Here is a 25,385-nt window from a genome sequence, read left to right as displayed (position 1 = left end):
TAATTTTGAAACGGAGCATAGGATAATGTTAAGTACTCTATGTGACAAAGTCCTCCGGGTTGACAAACCACAAGCTAACTAATTAATAAAATTAGTGGGCTAACTACATTTGGTCTTTTATTTTTATACAAAATTTCACTTTAAATCTTTTAAATTTAAAAAATATATTTTCAGTTTCAAAATTAAACCTAATATGTTAGTATTTGAGAATATTTTATTAATATTGAAGATTTCAATATCATTATTTTTGTCAGTAATTTGAGTTAAATAACTTTTTTGTTAGCAAAACAATTTGAGTTAAATAACTAAAAATATACTACAAATCAATATTTTTAGTATATTGGCCAAATTAAAACACAGTGTAAAGTTAAAAAACTAAAAATATATTTTAACAAAGTTATTGGCCTGGTTCATTGTTTGATAAGTTAACTACAAATCAATATAAATCAAATACTTGAATCTTGTTATCGATATAAAAATTTTGTTGATGGACAGCTTGTAAATACCTCTATTAAGTTTGGAGGTACTACCTTGGATTTTTAATATAAGATATTGTTTGATTTTTATTTTTATTCTAAATATAAAACTCCAATCTATTTTGTCTCTCATATTTATTTATTTTTTCCTAAGGTAGTCATTGTAATAATGGTAGTATAAGACCCTAATTCATTTTATCTCTCATATTTTTTTTCTAAGTTAGTTCTTGTAATAATAGTAGTTTTAGCCAATATATTCAATTAGTAAAAATATATTAGGAAAGACAACACCTATTTATTGCAAATAACTAACTTAACTAATTTTTTTAATCTATTTAAGTTAGTCAACTAATTCTTCTATTAAGGATATAAGGTAGTATGTCCCCATTAAAACCTAACTCACCTAATTTTTTCATGGCCAACAATGTAAATCAAATAATGTAAAATATATGAATTCTAGCAAATCACTTATCACCCTAAAAGAAGCCAAATTTCTCTAAATCCACCAAAAGCAAGAAAATGAGTCCTAATCACAGGCTTCTCATGCAAAGAAGTCGAGTGAAAACTGAAACGCCACAATCTCAATGATAGAAGCTTCTGCAAAATTTACTTCCTCTCGCTTCTATCGAATCACCCAGAAATCCGTATCAGTTTCTCTCGTATTCAGATGCTCAAGCACCTCTTCAGTTGTCCAACCGCGGAAGCCTGAGGCTGGATTTGAAAATGAAGACCCAGAAGAGAGCATCTCCAATAGAACCTACTGGACGAAGAAGATTCACAGACTCTGCACCAAGCACCGTAACGTCGATGATGCGCTTCGCCTTCTCCACCGTCTTACCCTTCGTGGGTACCGTCCCGACTCCCTCAATCTCAGTAGCATCATTCACGCGCTTTGCGATTCCCATCGTTTCGTCGAAGCTCACCAACGGTTCTCTCTGTTCATTGCTTCCGATTGTGTCCCCGATGAGCGGACTTGCAACGTGCTTATTGCCAGGTTACTTGATTCTCGAGAACCTCTCAGTACCTTGCTTGCGATTCAGCGTTTGATTGGCGTGAAGCCTGAGTTCGTACCCTCTTTAGTTAATTATAACCGTTTGATGGATCAGCTTTGCTCTATTTCTCGACCCAGCGAAGCTCACAGATTGTTTTTCGATATGAAGAATAGAGGGCACTCGCCGAATGATGTTTCATACACCACTCTGGTCAACGGGTATTGCAGGACGGGCGAGCTTAGGGATGCACGCAAGGTGTTTGATGAAATGAGCGAGCATGGAGTAATTCCTAATTCTCTGACGTACAGCGTCATGATTCGTGGCATTCTTCAGAAGCGAGATCTTAAAGGTGGGAAGCAAATGATGTGCAAGTTATGGGAGAGGATGAATAATGAAGAGGACCAAGCACTGAAGACGGCGGCGTTTGCTAATCTCATTGATTCTTTATGTAGACAAGGGTTTTTCAATGAAGTGTTTAGAATTGCCGAAGATTTGCCACAAGGGAATAGTGTGAGTGAGGAAGTTGCCCTTGGGCAGATGATAGACTCGCTTTGTAAAGTAGGAAGATATCATGGGGCCTCTAGGATTGTTTATATAATGAGGAAGAAAGGATTTGCTCCAAGCGATACATCTTATAATTACATCATACATGGCCTTAGCAAGGATGGTGGCTGTATGAGGGCTTTTCAGTTACTAGAGGAAGGGACTGAAGTTGGGTTCTTGCCGTCTGAATATACGTACAAGGAATTAGTGACAGCCCTTTGTCAGGAGTCAGATGTGGACAAGGCAAGGACAGTACTTAGACTCATGCTGAAGAAAGGACGCGTTGACAAGACCAGAATTTACAACATATACTTGAGAGCTCTTTGTCATGTGAATAATCCAACTGAACTGTTAAATGTACTTGTATATATGCTAGAGAACCAGTGTGAGGCAGATGTGATTACTCTCAATACAGTTATCAGTGGGCTCTGCAAGATGGGGAGGATTGAAGAAGCCTTGAAGGTATTGCATGACATGTTGGTGGGTAAATTTTCTACTCCTGATGTTGTGACCTTCACTACAATAATTTCTGGTCTATTAAATGTTGGACAAGTTGATGGAGCTCTTGATCTACTGCATAGAGTAATGCCTGAAAGAGGTCTAAAGCCTAGTGTTGTGACATATAATGCTGTACTTCAAGCCCTGTTCAAACTCGGCCTATCAAACGATGCCTTGAGCATTTTCAATACGATGTTAAGAGACGGCATTACTGCAGACCATGCTACTCATGCAATCATAGTAGAAGGCCTATGTGAATCTAACCAGATAGAAGAGGCAAAGAACTTTTGGCACCGCATTATTTGGCCATCAGGGAATCATGATAATTTTGTTTATTCAGCAATTCTGAAAGGGCTCTGCCGCTCTGGCAAGTTCAATGAGGCTTGTCATTTTTTATATGAACTGGTAGATTCTGGAGTCTCTCCAAATATATATAGCTATAATATATTGATTAACTGTGCGTGCAACCTTGGATTGAAGAGAGAAGCAGACCAAATTGTGGGAGAGATGAAAAGGAATGGACTGACCCCTGATAGTGTAACATGGAGGATTCTTAACAAGTTAAATGGTAGAGTCACGAAGCATTCTTATTCTGAAGAATCAGCAAAAGAAATGGACGAGGAAGCACTGCCAGGTTAGTGTGAAGGAGTGTGAAATCTACGTCAGACACCGGTAACAAATTAAGAAGCCAAAATGTGGTCTGTGTTACTGTTCAGAGAATATCCAGGACAAGAACGGAGGAGCCCGAAATCCAAAGGTCACACTGGATGTAAGTATTAACCATGAAGATGTGTGATCAGGCCCTACCTGGACGGATCTGCTGTGTATATGTAGTGTGGCCTTTGTAATTAAATTGGAAGAGACCGAGAATTTGACATGGAACTCATTTAAATCGTTCAGGGAGAGCAGCTATTTCCAGAAGACACATGATTTAGTAGTCATGGAAATTTTCCAATCCTGAAGTTCGGGTGGGAATCTTGGGTATGATCATCTTGTATTTACAAATCGAACGCAAAAGCTTCTTTTTGAAAGTTGCATTCAACTATGCAAATCGGTGAGCCCACCACCATCTCCAACGCAGCCCGGCTTTGGAGGAACCGTCGTTAGTGATTGTTCATCAATCAGATTGCAATTCAAGCTTCACTTCCGCGTTTTTTTTAATTTCTGATATTGTCTTTGTGTAAAGTTGCATGACTGATTATCGTTACAAAAGTATACTTTAGCGATGACTGCGATCGAGGGAATCGGGAAAGTAGATTCTACTTCACATCACAATCGCTTTCTGTTTTTATTTTATATCAGCATGCATTACTCGTTTCTTTTATTAAACCAAGATCATGAGAAGTATTAAAGCTGCCTTAATATTTCAATTAAAAAGAATATGCTCATATTGTTGGTAAATATTTCGGTCAATTGAAATATTATCTCCGCTCCTTAATATAAGACTTTATTTAATTTTATTTTGATCTTAAATATAAGACCCAAGTCTATTTTATCTCTTATATTTATTCATTTTTTTAAGATCGTCCTGTAAATAATGATAATCCTAGTTAATACACTTGATTATAAAGGATATTTTAAAAAATACAACATCTATTTATAACAAATAACTAACTTAACTTATTTTTTTAATCTACTCAAATTAGTCAACTAGCTCTTATATTCAGGATCGGAGGTAATATAATTGTTACGCAGTTATTATTATTTTTGTGTGATGAAAAGTATATTGTTTTTAACATAATAAATTGTGTAATTTCGAGAAATTCATGACAATTACATGTCAATGGGACAAAAATTTAGGATTATTAATTTTAAACCAGATAAATAGATCTGGATATTAAAAAAAATAAAAAAAAGATACTTATAATTTCAAAAAGATCAAAGAATGTTTAACTAATTTAATTTTAATTAGTGTGAGAGAATTTTATTACTGTGCTTGTTTTTTCACTCATGCCCACCAGACTCCAATACCATGATGGCATGATGCCAGATAAATGGCGCATGAGACAAATGTGGCGGATGGTTTAAATTGGTTGTTATGCACTTTAAACAGGTCATTTTATATTTTAAATTCATTTATCGTTAGCTAATTTTTTAAAATTTAAATTCATTTATCGCTGACTATATTTAGTTTGTTTAGTTTTGGATTTTATTTTGTTTAATTCCAACGTATTTCCTTTTTAACTCTTTATGTCTATATTTCAAAACAGGGAAGATTTGCGTATTGCAAGAAATTTATTAAAAAAAAACATGATAAATAAAATTTGCAATAATTTTTTTTCAAAGGCGAGCTACGATAAATCTTATTATATACCTGACAGTCTGACACCTTTCTCAAGGACATAAGGTCTTAAAAATTAGTCTTATTTTATATGTTATATAAATAATATGACTTATTATAAATTTTATAATATATATTCGTTATAAATTAATATATTGACAAACGATGTATTCACTTCACAAATTGTATTTTTTTCAATTTTATCCCTCTTATATTCTTTTTCATTTTTAAATTATTTATTACATCTTTTACTTATTCTCTTTAGTTTTTATTACTAAGGGTATATTTAAGAAAAAAATAAATATCTTACGTATTTATTATTTTAAACTGATTTTAATTAATTTTTTGATAAACATAAATGAATAAAATTTATCTTGTAATTTGAACCGGAGAGAGTATTATAAATTAATATATTGACAAACGATGTATTCACACTTCACAATCTCCATGAAAAGGACATTTGCAGCACAAATTGAAGCTGACAAGAAGCTCAGAGAGTTAAAACGGTCGGTACCAATTGTGTTGTCGACACTTTGATTTCAAGATATTGAAAATATTGAATAAATCATATTAATATACTATCTCGGATCTTAATTATAAGATCTAGTTAACTAATTGTAAGAAATTAAAAAATAAATTAGATTAGTTATTTGTTATATTGTCTTTTCTAAAATATTCTTATCAATGAAGTGTATTAGCTAGAACTACCATTACTATAAGAACTACCTTGGAAAAAAATATATAAATATAAAAGATAAAGTAGATTAGGGTTTTATATTTATGATCAAAATAAAAGTTAAATAAGGTCTTATATTAAGAATCGAAAGTTGTATTTTGATACTAAAATTAAAAGAAAATTGTTTGATTGGAGATAAAAGTAAAATTAATCATCAAAAGAAGCTAAAAAAGACATAAGTTAATTTAAAATAATTTAAAAGAAAACAATGAAACTGATATATCTTTTTCCAGATTGAATATTTTCTCTTTCACACATAGCCAATCAGATTGTGACTTGTATATCCGATCTAAACTTATCTCAACAGATTACTCTATGTAGACTAAATTAAAAGATTCTTAGTTAAACTTGAAACAAAATTACCATACTCTCCATTATGAAAAGAGATAAACAAGATCCCAAATTCCAAATATGTATGTTTTTTTATGCATGATCCTAAATTTGTTTATTTTCATTGCATTGCAGTGAAATGGAAGTTGATTTTTATTTTTGCTCTTTATAAAAATTTAATGACTAATTTATGGATATTGAAAAATAATTAAATTAATTATTTATAAAAAATGTGTATTAATTTTTTTAAAAATGTTCTTTTTAATTATTTGCATCAAACAATTTTTTTGAAGAACAACTCCTTAATACATGCGCAATCAATAAGATTTTGTTATTAAAAAAAACTATCTCTGGTCAGTAATATAAGAGCTAATCGACTAATTTGAGTAGATTAAAAAATTAGTTAAATTAATTATTTATAACAAATAGATGTTATCTTTTCTAAAATACTCCTACTAATCACATGTATTAGGTAAAACTATTATTTGATGGAATATCTAACATGTACAACTACTATAAACACTATCTTAAATAAATAAATAAAATTTATTAAAATTTTATATTTAAGATAAAATTGGACGTCAAATTAGTGAATATACAGGAGGTCGTGTGAATTTAGCCTCGGAGGTATTTGGGATTAGAGAGGGAAGTGGAACTATTTTCTTATTTTTTTTAATTCTTGATGGGGTGAAAAGGCAAATTTACTCATTATAATATAAAAAAGAAGTACCAAACACCATAATAAAATGTTAGATGCAAAAATGTTATATCCGTTAATCCTCCCAAACGTCCGTTACTTTTTTTTGTGGGTCCCACTTGTTACGTTTGTCATCCTCAAGTCCTATGCGTGTTATCCCTCCCCAGTTCATCCTCTCTTCCTCTCACTCTTCTTGCTCTGTGCTTTGATTTCATCTGCTTCACTATTGTCTCCAATTAAACAAATTTACAAGCAAGTAAGTTTCAAGTTTGCCCATATTCATAAACTCCCCCCACAAATTAAAATTGTATCCTTTAGCATTATATGTACGTGCCAAGCAAGTTCCGTTTTTGGCCGGCTTTCTATATTTGCACACTTTCTTATTATAATATTGAGAGTTTGTGTATCATTTCTTGTACTACGGCTCTGAGATTAAACTTCACCAGAGAAACAAAGCATGTATTTCCTTCTTCTGTTTAATCTTCATCTCGTTTGTTTCTATCTTCCGTTTTTGCATGATCATATATACGTACCTAAACATATTGCTTCACAGTCTCTGGTAATAGTGATAGTCCCGTGCACTCTCTCTCCTTTGTTCATCCTCTCTTCCTTTCTTTTTTTTCTCTCTCTCCATCTCCCCCTCTCATCCTTCTTGCTCTGCGACGATAGTCCAATGCTCTCCCTCTCTCTCTCTCCCCACCAGACATTCTGGTCCCTTCAAAATAGGCCACGTCATCAACTCTCGCTTCAAAATTTAATACAAGCATGAAAAAGAAAATAGGTGAAAGTAAAAAAAAAAAAGGTTAATTAATCCGCAAGTCCTTATAGTTTTAACGAATTTTGAATTAAGTCCTTATAGTTTTTATTTATTTATCAGGTCCTTATACTTTTACCTTTTTTTAATTAGGTCCTTGTATTTATTTTTCTTTTAATTAAGTCCTTATAATTTCACTAAATTTTTAATCAGGTCCATGTAGTTTTAATTTTTATTTATTAATTAAATATAAGCTTAATTAAATATATTAATACTGAAATATAAAATATTAATAATTAAATTAAATTAATAATTATGTAATAAAAAATAATAGAATTAATTAATTTAGGAAATTTTTTTAGAACAATTAATTTTTTGCTGAAAAAATTAAAATCATTATAATAATTCAATATCTTTAGAATATTATTGTTTATAAACTAATATTAAATAATATATACTATTTTATGTTTATATAATAATACTATTAGAATTTATAAAATAAATAATAAAAAATTCAGGGACTTAATTAAAAATAAGGTGAACTTATAAGGATTTGATAAAAAGAAAAATAAATACAAGGACTTAATTAAAAACAGGTGAAAATATAAGGACCTGATAAAAAAAAAGACTATAAGGACTCGATTCAAAATTAGTTAAAACTATAAAGAGTTGTGGATTAATTATTAAAAAAAATGTAAGGTGAGAGAGACACATGAATTGAATGGAAAGTATTTGAGAGACTTTCAGAGAATGATCCCCTCCCTCCTTCATCACTCTGGGAAAATATTTATGACCACATCCTCATCTTATCTCTTTCTCAAACCCAGCACTGAGTCTGAGCCCGAAGCAACGGCCAGCTACTGAGAATGCCAAAAGAACCATCAACCATGTGGTTAGCTTCAGTGCGCACACGGTCAACCGAGAGAGAGAAGAGAGAGAGGAAGAGTGGATGAACAGAGGAGAGAGAGTGCATGAGACTTGACATTTGGAATAAGTGGGACCAAAAAAAAAAGGTAACAGCCGTTTGAAAGAACTAACGGACGTGACATTTTTGTCCCATTTTAAAATATTCATATGTAATTTTGCACCTAATATTTTATTACGATACCTGGTGTTTTTTTTTTTGACAATATAAGGGGTAAATTTGTTCCTTTACCCGTTTTTGATGCACCGTTGAACTGAATCCGACGTGGCAGGCTGTAATTAACGAATAAACTAAACCACACGTCGTGGTGGGGAGCAAGCAAGGCCACCCCATTGAAGGATTGATTCAAACGCTTTCCGTCTCCACTCACAACCATTGAATGCCAATCTCTCTCTCTCTCTCTCTCTCTCAGAATCCCAAAAGCTGACTTCTTTCCCTCTGATAGCCTTGACAATGGCGACCACCCCAAGCCCTGCCTCAAACCCTATCTCCAAACCTACAGTGCACCTTCAAGACATGGAGGAGCTCAAGCGAGTTTTTAACCGCTTCGACACCAACGGCGACGGCCGGATCTCCGTTTCCGAGCTTGACAACGTTCTCAAATCCCTGGGCTCAAGCGTTTCCCAATCGCAGCTCGAACTTGTCATGCAGGATCTCGACAAGGACAACGACGGCTTCATCAACCTGTCCGAGTTCGCCGATTTCTGCCGCTCCAACGCTGCCGACGGCGACTCAGCGGAGCTCCGAGACGCCTTTGACCTGTACGATCAGAACAAGAATGGCCTCATCTCAGCCTCCGAGCTCCACCAAGTGTTGAATCGCTTGGGATTGAAGTGCTCCGTGGAGGAATGCAAGAACATGATCAAATCCGTTGATGCCGACGGCGACGGCTGCGTCAATTTCGAGGAGTTCAAGAAGATGATGACCAATAATCCGCTGGGTGCCTCTACGAATATGTAGAGCAAACAGTACTATTTCTAACTCTTTTCTCTACCAAATTCTCAGGCTGCTTCCGTTTATCGTAGGATTTCTATTGCTCCATCCTTTTGCCCCTTGGTATGATAATAATCTTCTGGTCGTGTGCCTGATTAAAAAACTCTTGATATTCTTCTTTTGACCAAATTAGAAAGTCTCATATCAGACGAAAGGAAGACGACAATGTAAAAACTTCCTATGGTTTTTAGTTTGCCATTTTTGTCGTTTCGTAACCGCAACTTCTTTGGTTGTGAATTGGTTGAGAATTTTCTTCCCCTTTTCACCTTTTGCTTTTTGTGATGCCTGAAATAGTCAGGAATGACCAATTTCCTGGAAGAATTTATGAATAGTACTTGCGTAATTCTTGCATGGGAGCTGGGAAAGGGGAAAATTCACGGGGTTTTTGTAACTGAAGAAGATTCACGGAGCGAAACTGCTCGTTTTTGTGATGGTTTTTCGAGCGTCACAATCTATCAATTTCGCTTGGGGGTTCAGGAATGTGGGTTCGTTTCAGCCTAAAAGTCAAATGATTTTTAGATTATTAAGAGATGTTGCAAAAAATAAATTTATTGTTTAGAATTTTAGAGAAAAGTTAAGATTATTTGGCCTTTGATCATAATCCTAAAAATAATTTATTTTTAGGACACTTTATACATTATGTCCTTGTCCTGGTTTAATCATTAGGACGGTGTGTATGGAACAAATACTGTTGAGAGGAGTCCCTGCTATGACGCAGTATCCTGAGAGATTAGTTTCTCATCGTTCGGGTCTGGTAAGAGGATATTCTAAACAACAACAAAAATAATCCTAAAAATAATTTATTATTTAATAATTGTCAGGTTTCACAGTATACCGGTGGTTACCTTTGCCAATACTCTCGTTTCAGATGTGGATTATTATTTTTTAAAACTTAAATCAACATGCGATAGTTTTTTAATTTTTTAAATATTTTTTTCATGAAACAGCCTAAACAAATGTTCCTTAAAAAAAAAAAATCTTGATCCCCAGTAAACAAATGTTCCTGCCAGTATGTGAACTTGTAGAAAAATAGTTGGACCACCCACTTTGCAATTGATTGTATTTATTAATGTTGAAGTGCATTAAGTGCTCTAAACAATTTTTCAATGTGCATTCAATACCCAATATGTTAAAATCTTTAGCAGCGCAATTTTTTTGCTAATATATTAAAAAGGATAAATCTCACCTCAAACTAACAAACCCATTAATGTCCATTTTCTTTTGCGACAGATAGATATTTATTTATTTTTAATACTGACACATAGCATTAGTAGGTGCTACCCTTGCTGTGCTGGGTCCTTCAAAAGCTGGGCTTAAAAGGGGCAACAAAAAAAAGAGAGAACTGGCCCAAAAAAAACAAAAAAAATAATGGAAAATAATGCTCGGCTAATAAAAATAAGAATGATATTGAGATGCATGTATTACTGTACAGTAAAAGATAACATTCAATGAACATATATGGGAAAAAGTTGGCATTATATCCATTGAAAAGAAAGTGATTTGGACATGCACAAAAAAAACGTTTGTATGAATATCAAAAAGAACATTCAATACAATTATCAAAATAATCTTTATAAATATGTAACAAAAAAAACCTTTTATAAATACTCACATCATAAAAATATTTTAAAATTATTTGAACTTATAAAAGTACTCGCATCATAAAAATTCCTGTATAAATAAAATATTGTTAATTAAAAAATTCTTTGATTGAATAAACTTGTGAAAATACTCACGTCATAAAATTCTTTTATGTTCTATTCATGCTTCCTATAATTTCAAGTTGCTATATAGTTAAAAAACACCCCACACCTCCATTTTGCAATTTCATTGAATTGAAATTTTAGTTTGTGAAACATATGCTTTATGTAAATTTAGCCTCAACGTTCAATTGTTTAATTTTAGTCGTTTGAAACGTAAGATATTTTAATATCATCGTCGCATTAAACTTGATCAAAGACATGAATGGTGCACTTTAACGGAACATTGATGTAATTATGGAATACTTATTAGTTGTCAATAAAAATATATTACATGATGGCATCATATCAGCTTAAATCAACATTCATTTGCAAAAGAATAGAATACAGTTAAAAAGAGGGATCCTTTTGATTCTTTCTTATATCCATATTCATGGAAACACGACTTACTTGATTTTATTTTATTTTTAAAATTATTTTCTAAGATGATAGCAATTAAAAAAATCATTTAAATTTTTATTATATCACTTATTTTAATCATATATATATATATATATATATATATATATCCGCCAAAGGCTTGATAAAGCTTAAATTTGAACGGACTGCTCTCTGGAGAGCATGGTTTCTCTAGTTTTGTGGGAGAGCTTTCGTCTCTCTTCACGGTCTGAGCATGATTTCTCTAGTAATGACTTTCGTACTGGAGACTTTTCCAAAGCAATATAATGCTGGTCATGATATATTCTCCGTACATGCCGTTTGGAATTGAACCACAGGCCTTCATGCCCCTTCATATAATCCCATCTTCGCCGTTCTTCTGTTTGTTCGTTTGAGTTTAGGATTTGTTTTAATAATTATTTTTTTATTTAGAACTTCATAGTAATTCTTTAAAAAAGTTCCAACAATGACACATAATTTTACTTTTAATAAAATTATGTTGCTTTTAAAAGAAAATTCAGGTTTAAATTGAGGTAAAAAAATTTCAATTCAAATACTTTGAACAGGCCCTTTGACATTTTGCTGAGTAAAGTGCAAACAGAATCACCTTTAAAAGATAAGGCAAGCTGTTTGAGTTCACAAACATAAATTATAGGGTATCTTCAAAGAGAAATAAAGAAAGGAAAATGATATTTTTGTGTGTGTGTATTCTTCATATGCCTAACTTATTTTTTTGCTAAAGCATAGGTATTGTCCTATTGGAGACAATTCTATTCGAGGCACTATCGGGTACCAAATGTGGACACCTCTCTTAACGGGGATTCGAACTTTAGTTCCCCATATAAACCTGTAATAGTTGGGCCTGTATTGGGCTTGACGTCCATCCACTATTAAATTGGGTTAGGTCATCCTCTTCAGATGTTAGCCTCGTGTTGATATGCCGTCCCAGGTATAAATTACTCTTCCGGTTTTAAATATAAGACCTTTTTTATAGTATAATTTATATTATAAAAGGGGTTTTATATTTAGGACCGGAGGGAGTATTTTTGTTTTCAAACACAGTATTTTAATTAGTTTCATTGGAATACTTCAAATTTCAATATGTGAATTTTCTTTACAGCATAAAAAATTTGGAAGACATCTTTTGGTATTACATTTAAGAATGACAGAATTTTGAAATGAAAAAAATGATAATAATTTCGGCTTCCATATTGCAATTTGCAAACTACTGGTATATTATGATGAGCTAATTTCATATACCAAAATAATCAAATACACGGAAGCATGGAAAAAACTTTGATACGTAGATTACAAAAAATTAACGGATAACTTCATGATATTTATCTTAATATCTATATCTATATCTATATCTACATCTATTTAGTTGTTTATGGGCTTTCTAATGACAAATATATATGTTTCCCATTTAAATTTGATGTGGGTCAATGCGTAGTGCTAGAGCTAGAGCTAGTGGTGTGGATACAGGCCAGCCAGCAGTGGTGCAGGCTGAAGTAGCCCATACCTTAGCAGGTTGGCATCCTGCCAAGGTCGGCTGGCGGGATAGCCTGTTGGCCTGCCTAAATTTTTTTAAAAAAAGTTATTATTATTTATATAGGTTGAACTTAGTTTGAAATATTGAAATTAGACTTGGAGTTTTAAACTTAAGTAGTGGATTATAATAAAATAATATGAGGATTAATTTATAATTTGAGAAGATATTTTAGAAAAGCTAACACATATTTTTTGTAAATAATTAATTTGACTATTTTTCTTATCCAAATTAATTAAGTAGATCTTTTATGTGTGTATTACACATGTAATTACATGAATGAGGAGATGTCAATGTGGAATTTGAGAGTCAAAATCCTTTAACCATATTGTATAATATATTAGGAATTGTATAAAAATAAAACTAAAAAAAAGAAGAAAGAAAAGCAGCCTAGCCCACAGCGAAACAGGCTGAAAATGGTGTGGGTTAGAGTAGTCTGCATCTTGGCGAGTTGGCATTTTGCCAACCTGAGCCCTCCATTTTTGGCGGGCTGATGAGTTGGGCTAGCAGGCCTAGCCCGTATTATCAGCTCTAGCCAGAGTCCATATAACAAGCGCATACACTGTTATCATGTCTCTAAAAAATAACTGCAAATCTTTAACCTACTCATACATCCATTTAATTTAAATAAATGAATTTTAGGACTACCTCTAACATATACTTAAATTACACTGTAAACTATATTTTATATTTAGGATTAGAGGTGGTATGTACTTTTAATTTTAATATATTGTATAAAAAAAGTCTGATATTAAAAACAAAAATAAACAAATGAACTACTTAGCCATGCCAACAATTATTGATCCATTTATCAACAGGGTTGGATCTAATGAGATATGCTATTCTTTCACAAAGTGAAGAATCAATATTCAAATTTCTGTTAAAAAAGACGCTGATATTTAATACTTGACAGTTTTTCAAACAAGATTGCATTTAATAGAAAAATATATGTGCCTAGTTTTAAAAAAAAAACTATTGGCACATCTGGCGATTTCCTTTTTTCTTTTGGCAGCTATTTGATTTGATGAAAGTTAAAATGAGAAAGAAAATGAGAAGGAAAATACTATAAAATAACTCTAAAAAAAATAAAAATAGTTTAATTCCAAGTATTTTTTTTCTTTATATTTTTCTTCCTGTCTAAACAAAAGTAGCTAGGGTTTAAATAGTTACCAGCCTTTTTCTTAATCAGGCTTAAGGCCGAAACTATCCTACAACTTTAGGCTCAAAATTGAGATTGTTCACCCATAATTTTCCCTTTAGAGGTCATAATCTAATATTCTCAAAGTTTTACCCCTAGCGGTGAGAATGGATATGATCTAGCCCGTATGGCAATCATATCATTACCAAAGTATTGCCCGCAATTGGCACAAGGACCAATCACATGTGGCCATGTAATTCTTAAAATCCCACTTCCCCATTAAAAAATAAAAAAATATTGGGAAAAGGACAGGTGTAACAATCTTACTGGGCTTTGTCTGAACTTGTAGATGGCCACGGTAGGCTCTCCCAGTTAAGAAATGGCACCCGCGTCCTAATGATCTAATCATCTTGTCTTTATCAACAAATTTGATCCTCTACGACTTTTGAACCGGCTGGAAGCCATAGTATTCTTCTATTATTATTATTATTATTATTTAATAACAACATTTGCTTTTATTTTCACGCAAACTAAATTTAAAATAAATATTTTTTAACCATACGTTTTTTTATAAAAATAACAATTAACAAAATTTAAATTGGTCACAATAAATTTTAATTATATATTTTTAGTGATGATCTAACATACGAAGATAATCAAATTTGAGGTAATTAAGCAAGTGTTTTAAAAGGACCGAGCCTGACTAAAAGGATCAGGTTACGTCAAGCCTTAAGTTGCGTGATAAGTGTTTGCCCTATTTTCATCCTTAATTAAACTAAAAAATAGATGTATTGTTTATAAATTTTAAATACTTTGAAGCATTATAAATTTTATTATAAAGATATCCTTGTTAAAAAAGCCAAAAGAAAGTGTAATAATGTGATTGCTTTAGAACTGTATATAAATGTGATCGCCACTTCGCAACCAATCAACGCGACTTCCTTCCTTCGTTCCTTAGTCTTTAAATTCATTACTTCTCTGCCTCCTCCTTCTTTACCTTCTGCTTCTGGTTTCCTGCGCATTGGAATCCTCCGCTTCCAAGTTTTATTAGTAAAATTCATGGCCAATCATTATCATCGTCATCATCATCGCCACCAAGCATTTGACGAGGAGTGTGATTACCTGTTCAAAGCCGTTCTGATTGGGGATTCTGGAGTAGGGAAATCAAACCTCCTGTCGAGGTTCGCGAACGATGAATTCCGTTTGGATTCCAAGCCCACCATCGGGGTTGAATTCGCTTACAGAAATATCAAAGTTGACGGTAAACTCATCAAAGCTCAGATATGGGACACCGCCGGCCAAGAAAGGTACATGCGTAATTCACTTTCCTTCTCTTCTTTACCATCTTCAGCTGATGGTTTCTCGCTCTGTTTTCTGATCGATCTTCATACCAGTGATGTTTTGTTTCATTTAGTGAATCATCAAAATTAAATAACAGGAACGGTGCTACGAAACCCCTTTTGAATCAGAAAACTCAGTTTGAAATTGAGTGGCTGCTTTTTCTGGTTTCTTCTTTTTCGTAAGAAGGGTTTGGAAGTTGGGGTTTTCATTCAAAGTGGGGGCTCCACTCAGGTTTCTTAATCCAGACGTTAAATGAAATTGACTTAATCATTATTAGACGCTGAATTTTCTTATACTTCTTTTGTTCACATTAAATTGCGTTTCCTCATACTTCCTGTCTTGCTTCTGCATAAATCTTGATTCTAAATTTGAAATGTTATCAAACAGTGTTCCATGTTTGTTTGCTTTTGGTTTGTTGTGTTTCGTTTTGGGGGCAATACTGTTGGCTTTTTTGTTGGGTGAGGCCGAAAAAGAAGAGAGGAAAATTAGGAACGGTGTTTTGGGACTTATGCCGTATCTTTATCTATAATCATTCCCACTCCATCGGTTTTAACAAGTTTAATATTCGGCTTAAAAATTATTTTTAAATTTTAAAAAATTTATAATGTTAAACAGTAATTATACTAGGTATTGTATGAAAAATGAATTTTTATTTCCGACCAGATATATAGGACATACTCATTTTTCTTAGAACTGTGTGCGCATCAATTTTTGTTTTTGGTTTTTGGATAAACATCAAATTTTTGTTGGCTGTAGGTGATGCGTACTGGGTAGTGTATTCATCTGTTATATATTATTTAAATGTTACGTTGAATTGTTTAATTCTTTCTTAGGTTGATAATTGGACCATTCTTTAATTTTATATTTCTATGTATTTACTATAATTTTAATTATTCCGATATTTCATTTATTTCATTTCACGAACCAAACAAATATATTCAACAGAAGGCCGCTGCATGGTCAAGTCGCTTGTGTCTTTTGGTTTATTAGATATGGTGTCACACAATAACTTGTTCATGAAAATAACATTTCATATCAGTTAGCTGTCTGAGACGCGTAGGGCCCCATATTTCTTCCACCTCTGTATCTACCTTTTACTTTTCAAAGTTGCAATTTCTTAAAAAAAATTTGAGAAATCAAATTTAAATTTTCTGAAAGCAATTTGTATATTGTCATTCATCGAGTGAAAAGGTCAATTATTATTCAAATTAATGTTTTGATAATGAATTCGTATTGCTTTTTGCCATCCCACTATCCCAGAAAGTTGATTTAAATTTTCGTAAGGATACCTTGTATGCTTTGTGTTCTTTTATTCTTCTATTTTTTGATAATTAATGTTTTGATTCTCCCTGTCTCTTCAAGATAAGAACAAGTATTTTTATTCTTTTTTTTTATATTTTTTTTGTTGGCTGCATGCATGATAGAAGAGAGAATTTATTTTTTTCCCCTTCAAAAAGAAGTCTTATTCAATGAAATTGAAATGAAATAATGACATTAAAAGTTGTTTAGCAAGTCAGTAGGGCTAACCCTAAATTAGAAAATCTTTAGCTATCTACATTCTTAATTAGATTGATTCTTTGCTTCTATGTGCACCATAGGTTTCATTTTTAATTAGCAAAATATTATCTTGCACTGATTCGTTCTAATGGCAATTAAAAATTTTGATTAAAAAATGGCAATTAAATAAGTCAGCTCCAAGATAGAAATGACTCTTTAGATAATGATATCCAAACATCCAAAGTATATAAAATTGTCATCCAAGCACTTAAGCAATAGCAGAATTCAAAACACACCCTCAACACACCCAACCCAACAGTGAAGAAGCACTAGAAATAACTGGTTTTTATAATTTTTAAGAGCTATTTTACTTTCTATAGTTTTTTTATTGTCAATTTCACAAGCTTGAGGTTTTTAATTTCTTAACTGGTTTATTATTATTATTATTATTATTATTATTATTATTTTGGTGGGCATATTGATGATGAATGAGGGTAGAGGGAAGCATGTGACATAAAGAAAGGTTGGTCACCAACCCTACATTTCAGCATTTTTCTTCTTTATAATGATCATTATCAGTACGGCTCATTCAGTGTTTCACTTCTCATTTAATCTATAAAATGCCTTTCCTTTCTCATACTCATTCATTGCATACTAGATTCGATCACTTTACTGAAAAAGAGAGCACTGACCAGAATCTTTTTCTTTTTCTTCAATAAATTAAAATGGGCGTCTCTTCATTTTGGCTTTCAAGACACTGCTTGTTTGTAGATACTTTAAATTGAATGCATTATGAATGATTTTACTCATTTAGAGAAAGGAATCAACTATTCTCTTTCTCGTTCCAATATGGAGTATTCAATTAATATTGACCAAAATATTCAGTTAGAATGCCCATACTTTTATTTCTAAAACTTTGAGAAGTGTGAAAATATTTTTCTTTTAAGTCTTAGAAATTTAGCCCCACCGTCTCCTTTTTAAACTTTTTTGAAGTTTCTTTAAGTATGAAGTTGTGAGTTCAAACTTTCAATAAAGAGTGTAATAAGTGCGTGATCTATAAAAAAATAATAACGAATTTCTTTATTTTTTGAATTCATACAAGTAGTCATGTACTATTAATTCAATATTTTACGGATGAAAATGTCATATACATATTTAAGTAGTTAATTGTATATGATCTAAAATTTGTCGACGATGTGCCATGCTTTGCAAGCAGTACTACAAGAAATTAGGGTTAGCCTTATTCATCATATGTGAATATTACGTATGACTTGTTACAGATTCTTTATGTTGTGCATATATTTATATTGCTTTGACCTTATTTTGCACTCACACATGTCCAATCTGCAACGCAGGTTTAGAGCAATCACGAGTTCATATTACAGAGGAGCCTTGGGAGCAATGCTAGTCTACGACATAACGAGAAAAGAAACCTACGACAGCCTCAGCAAATGGCTTAGGGAGCTCCGAGAGTATGGCGACGACGACATGGTGGTCATCTTGGTCGGAAACAAATCTGATCTGAGCGATTCAAGACAAGTGGAGGAAGAAGAAGGCAAAAGGCTGGCAGAAGAAGAAGGACTCTGTTTCATGGAAACCTCTGCATTACAGAACCTCAATGTTGAAGAAGCATTCTTGCAGATGATTACCAAGATTCATGACATCACCAACCAGAAAACCTTGGAAGCTAACGACAATATTGCCAGATACAATGTTCCTTCCGGCAAGGAGATCAGTTTGGCTGATGATGAAGTTACTGCTACCAAACAGCCTACTAATTGTTGTTCTAGGTGACACATATTGATCCAGGCCAGATTAATCCCTTGGATTTTGCAGGCTTCTATCATTATTTAACTTGACACTATAACTATATATCCTTGTGTAAAGATTTCTGAACATTTGATATCAAGTTTTTTTGGTGAAAAATATAGCAGTGAGTGATTTTGTTCTGATAGACTAATCTATGATGTTCATATAATGATAACTAATTGATATTCGTTGACTTGTCTGACAGTATGCCTTTGAGTTTTTTAACCCCCACAATTATATTCGTTGTGGGGTTTTGTTTTTTTCTTAATCGCATTTAATCGGTTTATCCCAGCAAAAAGAGACAATATATTAGTTGAAATGAGATAAGATCTACAATGTTCCTCCTCGGTTCCTTCTTTTAAGCACCTAATGACAACTTTAAAAATATTTTCACCGTCCCTTTTCCCTCCCTTCTTTTCACTGTACTATATTTAGTCACTTTTATGATTTTTATTATGATAGTTATAAATGGCACCATTCTTGTTAGTAATTATTCATTTCCACTTTAATTTCAAAATTGCATGGCTACTTGGCAGTTATCAAGAGCCGGATCAAGGGCAGTAGAATAACTAACCCTACTTTTTCCCCCAACATTTGATAAGGTTCAAAACTGAGAGAGCTAAAAAAGAGTTTTTTTTTTTTTTTGCTAAGGCATAGATATCCTCCTATCAGAGACAATCTATTCAAGATAATGTTAGGCACTAAATGTGGGCACTTTTTAGTGAAGATTTGAACATTAGTTCATCATGTTAGGAGAGTTAAAAAAGAGTTAATAAATGGACAGGATTGTTTTTAAAACAAAAAAGGGGCTGGGATGAAGGTCCAGCTTATAAATGGGCAGATTAATTAGGCTTCACGCTTTTATGGGCCTTATCAAGCCTAATAAGATAGGCCCACTAAAAGCCCTGTAAGTTGGCCCGTCATTGTCAGTCAAGCGTGGCAGGATTGGAAGTCTTCGTTCTCTCTGGGGGCAACTCTTTTACACCAAACGCAGTGGGTGGGTTCCATGGAAGCTGTGTGGTTCACTCAACGTCGAGGTCGAGGCCCACAAAACATGTTTCACGACCCGCATGTCACTCTACCGATCACTGTCCGTCCTCTTCCATAGCCTTTTCTCGTTTCTGGGTCTCCCTCCTCCCCATTTCTATCTTCTGCAAACGTTCAACTTCGCTTAAACGCTGCGTCGCGCTTAGAATGTGCCGATTGGAAGTGTATGATCATTGATTCATTTCTTCTCTCTGCTGGCGCTCATTCATTGATTCCCTCTCAATTCAGCTGAATTTCGGAGATAATGGCGAATTGGATCTCCTCCAAACTCAAAGCCGCTGAGAATATTCTCCAGCAGGCAATTCTCTTCTTTTCCCTCTATTTCTTCTTTGTTTCTATTTCGTTTCTCATGTTTCGGAAAACAACTGGTGTGGGGGGCTAATTCTGGGCGTTTCTTGATTCAGAACATCGTGGGGCTTCTTGCTTTATTCGTTAATTTTTGTATCTGCTGTTTATTAATTAGTAATTACTCTTAAGATCGTGAGTTTACTTTTTCTTTCATATCTTGTTAATGCCATTTTCACTGTATTGCAATTAACGGTTCAGATCGATAATCAAGCGGCTGAGTCGCTTCGCAAGAATGAGACGCTTCGATCTGAGGAACCTAGAATAGATTCTCGTGTCAAGACGAGCGGTGCTGTATCTTTGAAGGATCAGTTGAAGAAAAGGCCACCGGAGGACAATAATTATCAGGGGAAACTGCGTGGTGATACGAATTTCAGCCAGATTAATGATAATGATGGACACAAAGACTCAACAAGTGCACCAAAAGCCTCTCCCAAATCTAGCCCCGCGCTTACAGATGGTGATTGGACTCAACTCCTTAGTATGCCTAATCCGCCTTCAACTTCTGGGAGTAATCACAGTAATGGAGTGACAGCGCTTCGGGGTTTAAACAAGAATAACAGGAGGCAGAAGAATTTGTCTTCTAATTTATTGGTTTCGGAAGTAAAGAGGAACCAGAAGAGTGGTAACAATGCGTCAAAGTCTTCACCGAAGTTAGGCACTGTCAAAGAACTTAACTTGAGTGGAAAAGGTAAGGCTAGTGATGGAGAGGAGTCTACCTCCTCAGGTTCAGCTGAAAGGCACTCAAATGTAGAATCAGAAACTGATGGTAAGCAAGCAAGAAAACAAGGATTGGACAGTAAAGAAAGTGCTGCAAAGCATGTGGTAGAACAAGATCGTAAGGAAAATGAAGAAAATGGTTCCTCTGTGGAATATACTAAGCTCTCTCAACCGGCATCTTTACAGTCACCTACTAATATGCAAGATGCAAAAACGGCTGTTGAGGTTGCTCGTGGTCAATCAAGAAGTACAATTAAGGAGAAGGATGGACTTAATGCAGTCTCGGGAAATTCAATACCTCATGATTCGAAAACGGTTTCTTCCGCATTAAGTAATGTTTCTGATTCGGATTCAGACTTCAGTTCGTCTGGTTCTGAAAGTGAACGTGAGAGGGAGGAAAGGAAAAAGCGGCGAGAGAGAATTCTAGCTGAGAAAGCAGCAGCTAAAGCATTAGAGGCTATCAAAGAACGGGAGGATATGGTAGCCAAATTGGAGGGTGAGAAACAAAGCTTGGAGAAAATACTTGAGGAGAGAGCTAAACAACAAGCAGAAGAGGTAATGTTATTATTACAGTGCTGCAAACTACTACTCCTCTTCTTCTTCGCATTGTAATGTTTTTTGCCGAATGTACTTTCAGACTGTAGGATATTAGTTATTGTGGGGAAATTTCGGATTTTCCCCCTGCTTTCCTTTCTTGGTAATTTCATGGGAGATTTCTTTCTTTTGGTATTAAATTATCTCATCCTTTATGGTGTAGACCTCTGTAATTTTACTCTATGACTGTTCTGGTTAGTACTACTTCTTTTTCTTTTTCTTTTTGTTAATTATTTACTCAATTTTTATATGCTCATCCCTCAGGCTTCACAGCTGCAAACCACTATGATGGAAACAATGGAAGCTGCTGAGATAGAAAAGCAAAAACATAATAATACTAGAATGGAAGTCCTTGCACGTTTAGCTAAGCTGGAGGTATTTCCACTCAATCAAACCATTTATGTGCCAAATATTAATCTTATGTAATGTTTCTCCTATTACACGTTTTAGTAGATAATGTTCTAGTAAATAAATCATGAGGAGTATGTTGAAATTTGGTTTTCACGAACGACTTGATTAATTTTGTTGATAAATGTCTGGGATGTTTGCAGACAGCAAATGCTGATCTTGCAAGATCCCTTGCAGCTGCTCAGTGGAAACTTGGAGTAGAGGTATGTTGATCCTCGCTCAGACATACTTCCACCTGGGATTTGTGTTTCTTTCTTTTTTTTTTTTTTGGTTGGAAAAATTTTGGAGAAGCTCCTGAGTACTTTGGGGTATTAATTCACTGACGATGGTATTTCTTAGAGTTACTTGACTAAGCTAAATATTGTTTTCTAGTCTTGCCGTTCTGTTAACATCCGTATGTTTATAAAATATTCCGGTTAGAATTGGTCTCGCAGATCTAATTTGGTTGTAGGCTTTACACATTTGCTTACCTGGGCATGGCATGTTGGCTTGCTTTTCCCTACCCACTGGTTTCCCTTATCTATATTTTTAATCAAATTCAAGTCACCTGAAACGTGCAGGGAGAAAATGCAACTTAAATACTTGAAAGCCTGTACGCAGATTACTTATTTTATATCTTTAACATATTGAAAGAACCACAGCACGAGAAGGAGTGGAGTAATCAAATCCTATTCAAATCTTTTAATTTGTAATGGGCCTCAAAGCCAATGTTATGAATCCAAGGCTAAATGGAAGTTGTGCTAAATTGTTGTACTCAGAATTTGAATTTTATGATCCAAAACAATAGCAAGTCACAAAATTATAGGTAGGTATTAATTGATGCTTGAATTGGCCATGAATTCTGCAATTCAAGCCAGTATAGCAGAATAATATGACTCTCTGATTCAAAATTGTGTGAAAGCAATAAATTGTCATGGAAGTGTTGTATTGCTATTAAGTACTTGTGCCTTCTATAAAGGAAGAAAATGATGTTATTTGATATTATTTGAAGAATTAACTGCATACCAATTATACGATTTATGAATAAATTTATGACTTATGTGGAAGTACTTATCCTGGGCCCATATGACCTTTTCTATTTTAGGCATATTATGAAGATATATGTATATGCCATGTTTGATTATTCAAGATTTTTTTTCCGCCAGCGATTATTTATTTGTTATTTAACCATATGATCTAATATGCTTTGCGATTCATGATCCATATAGGTGTTTTCCAATTCATGATGCATACTCGCACAATGAAATTGAATTTACCGAACGTGCTCGTTTGGATATAATTCATATCTTTGGGTCATTTTTAAACTGCTGAAGAAGGTTAAAATATAATGTATTAACTAGTGATATCTTCTTGAACTAGGCTAAACGAGTGGCGGAACTCCGACAGCAGATTGCGTCAAAAGAGTTGGTTCATGAAGGTAATGTCTCTGGAATTTAAAATATTGACTTATTGATAGATTATCATTTCTTATCAGAAAACTTAATTTTTAAACCTCATTCCCGATGGTACTACAATATGCTTTTCTCGTGAGATCTGTTATTAAGTAAGTTTTGTATACTATTACTACCCCAATTTAGCTCCATAGCATATTAATGTTGCACAATTATCTTTCCATGCAATACGGAAAATTAGCATAGGCATTAAGGATCTGATGTTCTTTGATGCATATGATCATATTCATAGGAACGTCAAAAGAAATAGATTTGTAAAATATATTCATTTGCAAGAATGTAGGTACAAGTTGTGGTGGTCACCACGCAATCCCAGTCCTTATATAGAGCAAAAATGTGGATCAATGTGATTATAAGTTGTGAGTCCCATACACAGCTGCATTCTTTTGTGTCACCCTATGTCTTCCAGTCACTGGTGAAAATTGTATCGGCTTTTAATTTATGCATGACGCATTGGAGTTTTGATAAAAGTCAATATTATGCTGAGATGAACCGGTGTATTGATGATTTGATCTTTTTAAAACTAGAACTCAGGAGGAGTATCACACAAATCCTCCTCAAACTGGATCTTCAAAAAATCAGGCAAGTTATACTCTTCATTTGCTAAAGCCGGTTTATAAATTTTTTGGATTTTTTTTTGGGGGGGGGGGGCAGGGAAGGTGGCTAACGGGGTGTTTATTTTCAATCACTTTTTAGTTTTTATATCCATATTTTCCTATCTGTAAGTTGGAAACTCTGTTGCCTTCTCGTTACATCAAAATCAAATAAATTGTTTAATAATAATTTGGACTACCTAATAAGACTGTAGAAAGATAAGGAAGCACTCAAAGGATTCATGCTTAAATATTCCTGGTTCTCCATTTTTCTGTACATGTGTCCTGGAACGTCTTGTTGATATGATTTCTTTTAGATGCAAAATTATTTAACCTGTTCACTGTAGGCCAGGAAACTCGAAGCTGATATTGAATTAATAAGGAAGGACATGGAGGAGCCAACAGAAGTTGAAGTTGAGCTGAAGCGAAGGCTTAGTCAGATGACAGATCATTTAATTCAAAAGCAAGCCAAGGTGTGTCTTTCACACATCCAATGTAATTTTCCTTTCTTTTTTTTTTTTTTGGACCTGAAGGATTATTTGTTCTGCATGTGGACAGGTTGAAGCCCTTTCCTCAGAGAAGGCAAGTCTTGTATTTAGAATCGAGGTATGCTGCCAACTTAAGATCACGCTGCAAATTCTCGAAAATTTGAAAGACACTTTTCTTTTTGAGCAAAAAATTTGAAGACACTTCAATTTTCAATTTTCTGAAACAACTTTGCAGACACTGTCAAGGCTGCTGGACGAAAACATGTTGGCATCAGGAGCGACTAACATTGCTAACGCCTCCTCATCAATTGACTTGGAATCAGGGATATGGCAACTCTCTAATTCAAAGTTGAGGCCTATGTTGCGAGAGAGGTATCACACAGGCAAGAAACAGTTGGGGTCACTGCTTCGACAATTAGATCATGTTTTTGTGTCCGGCGCCCTGTTCTTGAGAAGGAATCCGACGGCAAAAATATGGGCTTTGGTTTACGTTATTTGCCTTCATTTCTGGGTGCTTTATATTTTCTTGTCACATTCTGGGGCTTCTAACGAGGGTAGATCAGGCGCTGTGATGTCTTTGGAAAACATTAACCACACTGGAGGAGTATGAATTGGTTACGATGCCTTGTTCCTTGCATGGCTTAGGCTTACCTCACCTTTTAGGAGGAGTCTTTCATTGCATTCATTGAATGTTGAATATCAAGATGAAAGCAAATGCTTGTAAATATGGGCATTGGCTGACCCCTATGCTACAATTTATATTCAGTGGGGAGCTGAGCATGGACCAGACTGGGCTTGGCTGGTCATTAGGCCGTGGTCTAGTCTAGTTAGGTTTCCAAGCTGCTTATCTCAGCCTGTAGACCGGTTCAGCCTGTTGATAACAGAATTAATTGACGGTTAGGTTGAGGATCCCCCCAACCTAAAATTTTAGAATAATTCACATTGGGAAAAGTATAAAACAGTAAAATAAATTAGAATATATAATGTAATTGTTATTAATAAAATTAAGATAATGATTCAAAATAACAATTAGTACATTACC

At 33.9% G+C, this 25,385-nt stretch overlaps 4 protein-coding genes across 4 annotated transcripts; all 4 read left to right on the top strand.

Moving 5' to 3' along the window:
- The first annotated feature begins 1,040 nt into the window (after positions 1 to 1,040).
- LOC114760298 (pentatricopeptide repeat-containing protein At3g18020-like) lies at positions 1,041 to 3,325 on the top strand. Its single transcript, XM_028949554.1, has one exon. The coding sequence runs from the start codon at positions 1,061 to 1,063 to the stop codon at positions 3,146 to 3,148; it is 2,088 nt and encodes a 695-aa protein (XP_028805387.1). The 5' UTR covers positions 1,041 to 1,060; the 3' UTR covers positions 3,149 to 3,325.
- Positions 3,326 to 8,233: 4,908 nt separating this feature from the next.
- LOC114760347 (probable calcium-binding protein CML27) lies at positions 8,234 to 9,576 on the top strand. The gene is made up of 2 exons (XM_028949610.1): positions 8,234 to 8,247; positions 8,685 to 9,576. The coding sequence occupies exon 2, from the start codon at positions 8,686 to 8,688 to the stop codon at positions 9,190 to 9,192; it is 507 nt and encodes a 168-aa protein (XP_028805443.1). The 5' UTR covers positions 8,234 to 8,247; position 8,685; the 3' UTR covers positions 9,193 to 9,576.
- Positions 9,577 to 15,013: 5,437 nt separating this feature from the next.
- LOC114760327 (ras-related protein RABA6b-like) lies at positions 15,014 to 18,884 on the top strand. The gene is made up of 2 exons (XM_028949585.1): positions 15,014 to 15,357; positions 18,244 to 18,884. The coding sequence occupies exons 1-2, from the start codon at positions 15,110 to 15,112 to the stop codon at positions 18,680 to 18,682; spliced, it is 687 nt and encodes a 228-aa protein (XP_028805418.1). The 5' UTR covers positions 15,014 to 15,109; the 3' UTR covers positions 18,683 to 18,884.
- An 850-nt stretch (positions 18,885 to 19,734) lies between these two features.
- On the top strand, positions 19,735 to 25,279 carry LOC114760321 (golgin candidate 2). The gene is made up of 9 exons (XM_028949577.1): positions 19,735 to 20,042; positions 20,291 to 21,364; positions 21,668 to 21,778; positions 21,955 to 22,014; positions 23,171 to 23,228; positions 23,790 to 23,848; positions 24,203 to 24,328; positions 24,414 to 24,461; positions 24,579 to 25,279. The coding sequence occupies exons 1-9, from the start codon at positions 19,989 to 19,991 to the stop codon at positions 24,951 to 24,953; spliced, it is 1,965 nt and encodes a 654-aa protein (XP_028805410.1). The 5' UTR covers positions 19,735 to 19,988; the 3' UTR covers positions 24,954 to 25,279.
- Positions 25,280 to 25,385: the final 106 nt, after the last annotated feature.

The sequence above is a fragment of the Neltuma alba genome, unplaced genomic scaffold (genome assembly GCF_004799145.2).
Source record: "Neltuma alba isolate B1F8T4 unplaced genomic scaffold, ASM479914v2 tig00010970_pilon, whole genome shotgun sequence".
In the NCBI taxonomy this organism is placed as follows: Eukaryota; Viridiplantae; Streptophyta; class Magnoliopsida; order Fabales; family Fabaceae; genus Neltuma; species Neltuma alba.
The sequence above is the reverse complement of the archived record's forward strand: the minus strand, read 5'-3'. Positions and strand labels throughout refer to the sequence as shown.

Excerpts from the sequence above, each read along its gene's own strand:
- LOC114760298 (XM_028949554.1), top strand. The coding sequence starts at position 1,061 with ATGATAGAAGCTTCTGCAAAATTTACTTCCTCTCGCTTCTATCGAATC.
- LOC114760347 (XM_028949610.1), top strand. The coding sequence starts at position 8,686 with ATGGCGACCACCCCAAGCCCTGCCTCAAACCCTATCTCCAAACCTACA.
- LOC114760327 (XM_028949585.1), top strand. The coding sequence starts at position 15,110 with ATGGCCAATCATTATCATCGTCATCATCATCGCCACCAAGCATTTGAC. Across the intron at positions 15,358-18,243 it reads GACACCGCCGGCCAAGAAAG|GTTTAGAGCAATCACGAGTT; the intron begins GTACATGCGTAA and ends TCTGCAACGCAG.
- LOC114760321 (XM_028949577.1), top strand. The coding sequence starts at position 19,989 with ATGGCGAATTGGATCTCCTCCAAACTCAAAGCCGCTGAGAATATTCTC. Across the intron at positions 20,043-20,290 it reads CTGAGAATATTCTCCAGCAG|ATCGATAATCAAGCGGCTGA; the intron begins GCAATTCTCTTC and ends TTAACGGTTCAG. Across the intron at positions 24,329-24,413 it reads TAATTCAAAAGCAAGCCAAG|GTTGAAGCCCTTTCCTCAGA; the intron begins GTGTGTCTTTCA and ends GCATGTGGACAG.